At 42.9% G+C, this 12,350-nt stretch overlaps 1 protein-coding gene across 1 annotated transcript in view; it reads left to right on the top strand.

The window, feature by feature from the left end:
• kif13ba (kinesin family member 13Ba) overlaps positions 1-12,350 on the top strand; it is a 91,709-nt gene that overhangs the window by 5,736 nt on the left and 73,623 nt on the right. The window contains 1 exon segment of the mRNA XM_061669945.1: positions 12,226-12,319. Coding sequence (XP_061525929.1) covers positions 12,226-12,319 — 94 coding nt within the window.

Genomic DNA, 12,350 nt, shown 5'->3' on the forward strand with positions numbered 1-12,350 from the left:
CAGAAAGTATTCACACACCTTCACTTTTTCTACATTTTGCTATGTTGGACTTATTCTAATGCTGATTTGAATATAGTTTTCTTTACAAAAAAAGCTGCATAAAATATCCCATAATGACAAAGTAAAAACATTTTCAGACTGTTGTGTAGATTTATTGAAAATGTAAACATTTTAACATCATGAGAATCTAACAAGAAGAATCACCTTTTATTGTCATGAACATTCATGCATGCACACAAAATCTGTTCTCTGCATTAGCTCCCATCATGCTTCACAGTAGGGATGGTGCTAGCCAGGTGATGAGCAGTGCCTCTTCTTCTACAGATATGATGCTTACCCAGGTGGACCACATTCAAGTTTAGGGGGGGACATTGTTTGAATTTGAGCAATTCTGATTCCGCTTCCAAACGATTCTCCATTCCGAATCTTTTAGGAGGCTGGGAGAAAAAAGTTTGCATGGTTTAAGTAAAGGGATTGCAAATTATGAATATCAATTTTCTTAGCTGTCTGCAGCATAAACTAAAATTAACATTTGACTCAGGGTTCTTTATAAACTGTATCAATATCAAACCGATGAACTAAAAGACAATTTGCGTGGAACTAATCCAATTGACTTAGTATTCATTGTTTCAGCTAAAAGTTAAATATAGCCTCGTTAGAATAGTTATTTGCAAGAAACTGTTTTATCACGTCAAATGGTTTACACAGTGCAAGTTTTGACTTGAGTTCCTGTTGTAAGCACGTAGCCTTTTATATTGCAGGGTTTGCAGCGGGAACTTAACAATTTGTCATGAAAAATAACTTCACACTACATCGGTAAAAAGGAAAGTAAAAAGAGTAATGAATGGAACCAAATGTTCTGTAAAACGTTGATTCCTTTACCTACCCACCGATGAGACAAGGTTAGTGTTTGTGATACTGTGAGATGTTTTTGTGAATTTTGTTGCTAGTTTGACCTTTGAAGTTTTAGCTCTATGTTAAGCTTGAAATGTGACTGTTTTTACTTTCTTTCCAGCATGGTAAAGAAATTAAAATTTTATTTTTTGTCTGTTATCAGCACTTAAAATAAACACTAAAAACCATCAGTGCAAGCGTGCAACCCACCGTTTAACTTGTTAGCTGCCTCAATGTTGGCATAGACATATTTTATCGTTTCGCTCACCCAATTGACTTGACTGAAGTTCTGCGCGGTGTCTGTTGAGGTTCGCAGTGGGAGGCAGCGCGTCAGGCTTATCCATATCGTGAAAGTCTCCATATACACAATATATACACAATATATAAGTGTTGCACTGGTAATTTAGTTTAACATAGGCAGCTGTGGCCCCAATGGTTAAGATCATCGCCTGCCACCGTGAGGGACCTAGATTAAAGACCCCGACTGGACCACCTGCCAACATCCCCCGGACTCACGGCTGTGGTGTCCTTGAGAAAAGACACTGATTCCCCCGAAATGCTCCCCGGGCGCTTCAGCTGCCCCCTGCTCCAGTGTGTTCCAATAGCATGTGTATGTGTTCACTGTGATGGGTTAAATGCAGAGAGCAAATTTAGTGTACATGCATGCATGTTCATGACAATAAAAGGTGATTCTTCTTCTCATCTTCATAGCTGTTCGCGGCTGCCGTTGGGCACAAGCACGTCTTCGTGCACGTTCTTCTTCGTTGGTTTTCGCCACTAATTCGGGGTGCGGACTGTAGGAATCGAGATTTTTAAATTTGAACGATTCCGGGAGAACCGGAATGGTAGTTCTGGTTCCAATCGATTCTCGATGCCCAATCCTATTCAAGTTGTAGAAGCTTCTCAAGGATGATCAATGGAAATCAGATGCACTTAAGCTTAAGTTTGAGTGTCATAGCAAAGGGTGTGCACACTTATGTACCTATGTCTTTCTTACTCTCCTTTCCAGTGCATGCCTGCTCCCTGTTTTCACTGCAGATCACAACGTCATGTGCGAAAATAATTTTCCACGGGGACTCCAGTCTAACCTCATCTGTCAGCCTATCCATCACCACTGCAAACAGGAAGTGGCTCAGGGCTGATCCCAAAAGGAGACCCACCTCCACTTCAAATTCCTCTATCACACCTACAGCACACCTCACCACTGTTCTAACATACTTCTTTGCCACTCCAGGTTTCCACATACAGTACCACAGTTCCTTTCTGGGTACTCTATCATAGGCTTTTTCTAAATCTACAAAGACACAATGTTGATCCTTATGAACTTCTCCATCAACACTAGGGTTGGGCATCGAGAACCGATTGGAACCGGGACTAACGTTCCGGTTCTCCTGGAACCGTTCAAATTAAAACATTTCAGTTCCCAGTTTCGATGCCTAGTCCTCCAGCCACGAAGAAGTGGCGAAAAGCAACGAAAAAGAATGTGCACGATGATGTGCTTGTGCCCAACGACGGTGAACAAAAGTGTGTCTTAACTTTGTTCAAATTAATCACCAGTCGCCTCAGTGCAACACTTGGAATAAGATTATATTGTGCAAAGGAGGGTTTGACGATGTGTGGCGTCTGACGCACTCCGAGCCTCAGCGTGCAGCGCGTGGAGCTTCAGTCAAGTCAATTCTCAGTCAAGTGGATGAGTGAAACAATAAAATACGTCTATGCCAACATTGAGACAGCTAACAAGGTAAATGGTTGCTTGCACCTTTGCACTGATGTTTTTTTGCATTTATTTTAGTCTTCAAACCAACGTAAGCGCTGATGACAACAACAACAACAAAAAAGCTTAACATTGGGTTAAAACTTCACCGTAGCAATTTTATATCACAATGAATTGAGACACACAAACATTCTCACACTATCACAAACGCGAACCCTGTGCCTCATCGGTCAGTCAGTGTTTTACAGCATTTGGTTCCACCCATTAAAATAAATAAATCACCGGTGCCATGTGAAGTTACTTTTCGTGCCAAAATGCTGAGTTCCGTACCATCCATCCATCCATCCATTTTCTGAGCCGCTTCTCCTCACTAGGGTCGCAGGCATGCAGGAGCCTATCCCAGCTGTCATCGGGCAGGAGGCGGGGTACGCCCTGAACTGGTTGCCAGCCAATCGCAGGGCACATACAAACAAACAACCATTCCCTCTCACATCCACACCTACGGGCAATTTAGAGTCTCCACTTAATGCATGTTTTTGGGATGTGGGAGGAAACCGGAGTGCTCGGAGAAAAGCCACGCAGGCACGGGGTGAACATGTAAACTCCACACAGGCGGGGCCGGGGATTGAATCCGGGTCCTCAGAACTGTGAGGCTGACGCTCTAATCGGTCGCCCACCGTGCCACCCCGGTGCATACCCTTCAAAATAAAAGGCTACAAGCTTAAAACAGGAAGTAAAGTTAAAACTTGCACATATAAACCATTTGACGTGATGAAACAGAATACAGGGGCAGCTATATAGCATTGTTAAAATAGTTATTTTAACAATTTAAAATAGATTTAGATTTAACTTTTAGCTGAAACATGAATTAATGAATTTTAAGTCAAATGGGTTAGTTTCCCTTTAGTTCATAGGTTTGATATTGATTCTGGTTATAAAGAACCTCGAGTCAAATGTTCATTTTAGTTTATATGCTGCGGGCTGCTGAGAAAATGAATGTTCATAATTTGGACACCCTTTATTTAAACCATGCAAACGTTTTTGACCCAGCCCCCTAAAAGAATCTGAATCGAGAATAGTTTGGAACCGGAATTGAGCTAAGGAACCGGAATCAGAACCAGAATCGCTCAAATTCAAACGATGCCCAACCCTAATCAACACCCTCAAGGCAAATAATGCATCTGTGGTACTGTTTCTAGGCATGAAACCATACTGTTTCTTGTAAATACTTGCCTCTGTCCAGAGTCATGTCTCCACTATCCATCCATCCATTTTCCGAGCCGCTTCTCCTCACTAGAGTCGCGGGAGTGCTGGAGCCTATCCCAGCTGTCATCGGGCAGGAGGCGGGGTACACCCTGAACTGGTTGCCAGCCAATCGCAGGGCACATACAAACAAACAACCAACCATTCGCACTCACAGTCACACCTACGGGCAATTTAGAGTCTCCAATTAATGCATGTTTTTGGGATGTGGGAGGAAACCGGAGTGCCCGGAGAAAACCCACGCAGGCACGGGGAGAACATGCAAACTCCACACAGGCGGGGACGGGGATTGAACCCCGCATCTCACAACTGTGAGGCTGACGCTCTAACCAGTCGTCCACCGTGCCGCCAAGTCTCCACTACTCTTTTCCATAACTTAATTGTGTCGCTCATGAACTTTATTCCTCTATAGTTCCCGCAGCTCTGCACATCACCCTTGTTCTTAAAAATGGGCAACAGCACACTTTTCCTCATAAATTAATAAATTGCATTTATGGCTATGATTGTGTACTAACCTTACTAAAAGCAAGGCATTAATATGAATGCTACAAAGAATAAATAAATTACAGAAGAAATATTTATTAAGCACTGACTTCCGACAATGCACAAATAGGGCTATGGGGAAAGAAGAGCACTATTTTGTTTCCTATCAGTCGCTATCGACATTAAAATCGATCTTTAATCTTCCCTGTGACTCTTAACCTTTTTGATTGAAATATTTTGTGTCAAAAGTTGAATATGACATGGAGCACTATACGTGGAAGACAAATAAAACCTATACAGTGGTGTGAAAAACTGCTTCCTCCCTTCTGATTTATTTTTTTGCATGTTTCTCACACTTAGTTTCCAATGATCAAACAAATTTAAATATTCGTCAAAGACACCACAAGTGAAAGTGACTTCATTCAGAAGATTGACAATTTTCTCTGAAATTTCTGACAACATAACCCCCTGTACCAGGGGTTCTTGGTTTACAATGGTCCAGACATATGCGATTTTGAGGTTAGAAATGCACAACAAACTACTTTGCACAAGAATACATAGTCACGCAGCTAAAGAAGGCATGCTCATTTACCACCATAACTATTTTTCATTTGTTTTATAGTTCTGGCCTGGAAGAGTTTTTCATACAAATGTGTATTTCTGACTTTACTACAGCGTTAGCATAGGTTATTAATGGACGGTGTCGTGTGCCGACTGTAAAAGTTTCGGTTAGGTTGCAACCCCAGAAATGGAACCCTGACATAGATGAAGGACCGGTATTCTACTACAGTGGACCTCCGCATACTCGTGGTTTTATTAATTTATTTATTTAATTTTTTTCCCTCCCTTCTCAATTTTCCAATTTAGTTTTTTCCCCATTTTTCTTTTAGTTTTTGTCTTTTCTGGGGCGAATCAATCCCCTGTTGGTGGCTTATCCCTGCTTTTTCCAATGTTTTTGGGGTTAAGAAAAATAATAAACAGGCCTGGTCCTTATCTCCCGCAAATAGCAGGGGTGAACTGTATACTTTTTGCCCCCAAAAGATTGTTTAAACAAGTCTAAAGGATCCTGGAAGGATTGGTAGTCAATGCTGTACTCTGTCTTGACTCAGCAGTAGAGGAAGCGGCTGGGTGGGCAGTGGCTCATTTGCATGTGACCCGGAGCAGAACAAGGCAAGTGTGAAAGAAAAAGCGTGCATTGTATTTTCACTGGGCGGCACAGTGGACGACTGGTTAGAGCGTCCGCCTCACAGTTCTGAGGACCCGGGTTCAATCCCCGGCCCCGCCTGTGTGGAGTTTGCATGTTCTCCCCGTGCCTGCGTGGGTTTTCTCCGGGCACTCCGGTTTCCTCCCACATCCCAAAAACATGCATTAATTGGAGACTCTAAATTGCCCGTAGGTGTGACCGTGAGTGCGAATGGTTGGTTGTTTGTATGTGCCCTGCGATTGGCTGGCAACCAGTTCAAGGTCTACCCCGCCTCCTGCCCGATGACAGCTGGGATAGGCTCCAGCACGCCCGCGACCCTAGTGAGGAGAAGCGGCTCAGAAAATGGATGGATGGATGTATTTTCACTGGTGAAGGCAACACTTCATTACCAAGCCGCTCTATGGGTGCAGGATAATGTAAATTAGCCCACCTGATCGGTCACAATCCAGCAAAAACCAGAGTGGCTCACTCACAGACACATTTTGGGAAATAAGCAGCTAACAAAAGATTTACTTGGTTGTTTAATTTCACATTTGACCCAACTGTTTGTATACAAGCTATTAAAAGGTCACTTCTCGGTAATAGCCTATGTCTCGTTTTACAAGAAAGAAAAGAAAAAGCTTATTGTCTCCTCACCATTTTAATGGATATTATGTTGTTGTCATGGTTATGAAATATTTTTGTACCAAAGTCCAAATCGTTCATGCATTATTTATTTATTTTTGTCTTTCTCCAATGACAAATGTTTCATTTGCGCTCTTGTTACTCGCAGGCTAGCGCATGTTCACTTTATTCTGAATATTTTGTCCTGAAAGCGTGCTTACTGTTTTAAAGAGAATTACAAGTTATTCGCGGTTGCTGTGAATCTGGCTTCACTGTCCAAGAAGAATTGCCACGAGCAGGAGACGAAGTGGCTGATGAAGCGTGTTGTTGACGGTGCAGCTGAAGGCAGTGGAAAGGACTTTCGAAGCAGCAGCAACAGCAGTTGCCACGTTTCCACGCCAGAACACTTCTGACTTAAACGGAGCTTCTGTGTTGATGTCAAAACATTAGCACATTCTTGAAACGGTGAAAAAGAAAAAGCCACAAAGAAGGTTGCAGTGGAACCTTCCAAGTTGCACTCAGTCCATTCTGTGACGTTTGTTGACTTGCAAGTTTTTTGCTTTTTTTAAAGTTATCATAGGAAATGATGTTAAAGGTGGAGAAGTGGTAGCAAGATTTTAATGTACTCTTTCATTGTACAAACGTTTATCCTTGTTTTGTCTCAAGAGCGGTCCAACTCCTTTTTTACAACTTTTGTTGCTAACCCCAAGAGAAAAAAATAGTCTGTGTCAAGCTGCTGCGTATCCCGACAGCGAGGCTGCTGCGTGTGCCTGCATGTGTGTGCCTGCGAAAATGATTGACACATTATTCAGTTAAGCCCTCTGTCTCTACAAGCTCTGATGGACTGTTCTCTGTCACAGTGGAGACGTTTTAAATAATGATTTAATTGTAAAAAGGGGCTACCAGTTCAGGGCTACACCCTGAACTGGTCGCCAGCCACTAACCAGTTATTAAATAAAAATGGCTTATTTTACTACTTTAAATTTACAATTACTCAATTAGCCATTTATATTTAATGCGAAATATTTTTTGAGTCACTGAGTGTAGTGGTACATTCGTCTGACTTTGGTGTGGGCAGCGTGGGTTCAGTTCCCACTCAGTGAAGGTGTGAATGTGGGTGCGAGTGGTTTTCCGTGTCTATGTGCGTCCTGCGATGGGCTGGTGACCACTTCAGGGTGTAGTCTGCCTTTCGCCCCAAGTCAGCTGGGATAGGCTCCAGTGCGGTGTGAAACTGAACAGGATAAGTCCTATTGAGGATGGATGGATATATATATATATATATATATATCTTTCTATATTTCTTTGGAAAAAAAAACTTAAATTAATGGATGAAAATTAGTACTTATTATGGAATTATTACAGGACTCTTGATAATATAAATGCTGAATGGGCCAGATTAAATAAAGAAGCGGGCAGTATGTGGCTCACGAGCCATACTTAACCCAACCCTGCTTTAAATGTTCTTAACCCACATACATGTAATAAATAAAATTATAGAAGTAAATCACTGTAAAATGTAAATAAAACTAAAATAAAGTAAAAACACTCTCCTTTTGAAGAGGGAATGGGACAGGTGTTTGCAGAGTGTCACTGTCACCTTGTGGTGTTTTATAAATGTCATATCATATTGTAGTGGCCGTTTCCAGTTGTATGGTTTAAAGTAGGGATGCACGTTAACTGTCTTTTTCCACTGATAACCGATAACTTGCTGCTTCTCCAAACCAGGGTTATAATAGTTTTAGTTTTTAATTTCATTTTTGACTTTTTCAAATTCAGGTGTATACGTTTTTATTAGTTTGTATTTTTTTCAATAATGATTTGTTTTAGTTTAATTTTTATGGATTTCAATATTAGTCCATCCATCCATCCATCCATCCATTTTCTTTACCGCTTATCCTCACCAGGGTCGCAGGCTGCTGGAGCCTATCCCAGCTATCTTCGGGCGGGGGGTACACCCTGAACCGGTCGCCAGGCAATCGCTGGGCACATAGAAACAAACAACCATTCGCATTTACGGGCAATTTAGAGTCTTCAATCAACCTACCACGCGTGTTTTTGGGATATGGGAGGAAACCGGAGAGCCTGGAGAAAACCCACCCAGGCACGGGGAGAACATGCAAACCCCAGAACTGTGAGGCATATGTGCTAACCAGTCAACCACTGTGCCTTTCAAAATTAGTTTTAGATTTTTTTTTAATTTGGGGTATTTGTCGGGTGGAACGGTGAACGACTGGTTAGCACATCTGCCCGGGATCAAATCTGTCCTCGCCTGTGTGGAGTTTGCATGTTCTTGCCGTGCCTGCGTGGGTTTTCTCCGGGTACTCCTGTTTCCTGCCACATCCCCAGAACATGCATGGTAGGTTAATTGAAAACTCTAAATTGTCCATTGGTGTGAGCGCGAATGGTTGTTTGTTTGTTATGTGCCCTGCAATTGGCTGGCGACCAATTCAGGGTGTACCCTGCCTCTCGCCCAGAGTCAGCTGGGATAGGCTCCAGCACGCCCGCGAACTGAGTGAGGGATTTGGGAAATGGATGGATGGAGGAGGTATTTGTCAATTGTGAGATAAAAAAAAGATCACGATACCAATTGTGTAATAAAAACTCAACAATAAAATACCATTTAAAAAGAATGTATTCACTTACTAATATATTAACAACCATCCACAAATATAATTCAGTCCACAGAATTTGAAGTGCAATAAGTGCAGTGCATAATACTGCTTCTAAGGTTAGATTAGATGCACCACAACGTACAGTAAAACCATTCATACATGCTGTATCGCATTTTTTAAAATGTTTGTTTCACTTAAAAAAAAAAAAAAACTTCTTTGCATGTTGCAAACTTCTCAAGTGGACATTTCGTGACTGTTAGAGAGACAGTAAGCTTGCTTTTACCTCCTGTCCATCCAGTCAGTTTTTTTCTGTCCCTGATTATTGTGCCAAAGCTCTTCAAGTTTTCCTATGACTGAAGTTGTGCTATGAAAATGTCCTGTTGTTGCAGTAGTTCAACCACCTGCTGTCAAACTCCTTGTCTGCTTTCACATCTGCCTTTCGTGGCGGGAAACAGCGTCACTATGACACGCTCGGCAGTTGTCCGAGTTTTCCCCACAAGACAAATAAACGATAGGCCAACTCCGTGAAGGTGCTAGGTAGTCGGTAGCCGTCTTAGCTGTTTCCGTTAGCGAGGAGATACAAAAACAGCTTGGACGTAAAAGTTAGTTTCGTGGCAAAACTTGAGCTTGTCTGGCGAGCAGTCAATACGACGGCACTGAACGATGGCATAACTTCTAGGCGACACACAGTAAGTGAACTGGTGTTCCCAAATAACTGTTCAACCTTCCTTTTGTATTCAGTCTGTAGCCGAAACAAATGCATTTAAAATCAACGCCAAAAACTCATGAAATTAATTGACAGAGACGAAAACAAAGGAAATTTTCGCTGTAATTGTTGTTTTAGTTAGTTTTGCAAATGTAGAATGTCGTTTTCGTTAACTTATTTTGTAAATTCTTGTTTTTATTTTATTTCATTTATGAAAATGTTTTGTTCGTTTTCGTTTACTATAATCTTGCTCCATACCGATAACCAATATGATATAATGGTTTATATTAGGGATCTTCAACAATTTCCAGACCAAGTACCCCCAAACTGGTGGAAATCTGGAGTGGGGACCCCCTACTTAGAGTGGAGGAAATGATTGTTTGATCCCTCACTGATCTTGTAAGTTCACCCACTGACAAAGACATGAATGGTCTAAGAGAAATTCAAACTATGACCCCAAGAACACCATCCCCACCATCAAGCATGGAGGTGGAAGCATTATGGGGGTGTTTTTCTGCAATGGGGACAGGTCAACTTCACCACATCGAGGAAAATATGGATGGAGCCTTGTACCGTGAAATGCTGGGTGACAACCTTCTTCTCTCAGCCAGAGAACTACAAATGAGTCGTGAATGGGGCTTCCAGCATGATGATGACCCAAAGCACACAGCTGAGGGAAATGAAAGAGTGGCTCAAGAAGTGGGGGGAGGGCAGGGTCGGGCTGGGGAGGACACTCGGCCAGGTGTCCCGGCACTCCGGCCTGCTCTGTCGCCCGCCATGCCTTTCTCTTGCGGATTTTTAATGGACAACATACATTCGCACATCCCTGGGGTGCTGGTTGGACTGCGTGGGGGTGACGGTTGCTGGTTAGTATTGCCCTGTGACTGTCTCGCCTCACCCTCACCAGTTTCTCTAATTTTAGTGCACTACACCCCACCGCAGACAATCACAGTACAGGGATAATGGTTGCCAGTCGGGGACCTGGTAACCATAGTAATAGGGTGGGTGGTGGGTATTCACATTTCTCTTGGTTTGACTCCTGGGGACTGCACCCCCCTTCTTCAGTTGTCAAGCTGCAGGGAGATTGAGGTCCCCCCCACCCTTGGGTCCCCGCTTTCCACTCCCCTCTCCTGGTGATCTAACGTTGTCCAGTAAGCGAACGCTGGAGAGGCAGATGTGTGGAAGCACCGCTCTTAGCTTTTTAGTCTGCCCGCGTCCGATTAAGCCGCCTCCGCTTGCTCCTCTGTCGGCTTACGCTGCTACATCGGTCCGCTGCTTCGTTGGCCGCTGGGTCTTGTCGATTGCTGTGCTTCAAAGTTACTAAATGCTTGTGAGTGTTGTAGTTACGAACTCAGTCACTGGATGATCGAAATTTCACTAAGTCCTGGCGATCAAATGCTAATTTTCTTTGGATATTGAGTATTTTGGGTGTACTAGGCAAATAATTTTGGTCACAATATCCATGACTATCACAAGCCAATGCAACAGCAGCCGCTGGTGACCAGCGCACCACTGAATGAGACTGCTCTTCTTATCGGTGCAGTTTTTTTCAATATTGGCCTGATCAGTGTGATGTCATTATTTCCCATTATTGGTTGATAAGGACTGATAATTTTACTGAGCTGATTTCTCAGGAGATTTGCTGAAGTTTCCGATGATGATGATGGTTCGAACTCCAATTTTTCTAGAGGTTTCGTTTGAACTTCAACTTGTGGGACAGTCAACTTTTGGAAGTTCCACTGTAATTAGATGGTCTTAAAAAAAGCAAGCATGCAGTACAGAGTACCTATTGCACAGTCTTCTTCATACGGAGTGATTTAATCCAGGTTGAGGAACGGCGGTAGTGTGGCTGGCAAAGTGGGACAAAGGCAGGAAGGGAGTGTGTCGGAGGGAATATTTGCTAATGTTGCGTAAGAGCCTCCGCATTCTCATGGCTGTGGCTTTGAAGAACAGCGTGACGGCCAATTGTAGTCACTGCGATGCAGGAGAGAAACGGCAAATGGAAAGTGGAAGGCGGTCTCTATTTACAATGGTTTAATACTACAACAATTTAGAGCTTTCTAATTGAACTCAAGTTCCCCAAACCAAGCTGAGTCTGGTTATGGTTCCAAACCAAATTGGCTGCCGTACATTACAATTCCAAACCATGGTGACTCCAGTATGGTACGCTTTCAATTAACGCAGGTCTGGTACAGTTTCAAACGAAGGCGGATCTGATACTTTACACTTGTGAAACCAAGGTTGGTGGGTCCGGTATGGTTCCAAACCAAGGTGGGTTAGTGTAGGTTAATGATAGACTACGGCCTGGTCCCACTCACATACAAATTCGGGTTATGTCACCGCCATAGGAATGGGACTTTCTAAACAAAGGACTCCTGTTTGACGATACTATTTTGCCCCAAAAGATGGATACTGTAGTTTAAATCAAGTCTCAAGGATTATTGGATGACACATTTGTGAAACTATACCTTCCACTCAAATTCCCCCTCAGTAAAGGATTATCTTAGTTTATTGCCCACCGTTTGTAATGTTGTATGTGGGGACTGTCACAAACAAAGGAACCCCCCCGTAAAGCATTAGGGCTGATCACTCAAATACTAGTTGTTGAAAAAACATTACCACCTGAGCTTGTTCATGCATGCTGTGTGCTGTGTAATCTTATAATTATATACACTGTCTGAATGTTGAGCAACGGCATCTGCATCCAGTGTGTTAATCTTAACACCATGTCCTGGCATGTCCACAGAAAAGGAATTAAACACAAAGTGCGTGGTGGAGATGGTGAAGAATCAGACCGTCCTCCATCCTTCATTGGGCAACTTGGGCAAGGGCGACTCCAGGTATGGCCAGTTTTTTTTCATGGTGGTTGTG

Source organism: Phycodurus eques, chromosome 2, assembly GCF_024500275.1.
Source record: "Phycodurus eques isolate BA_2022a chromosome 2, UOR_Pequ_1.1, whole genome shotgun sequence".
Lineage (NCBI taxonomy): Eukaryota > Metazoa > Chordata > Actinopteri > Syngnathiformes > Syngnathidae > Phycodurus > Phycodurus eques.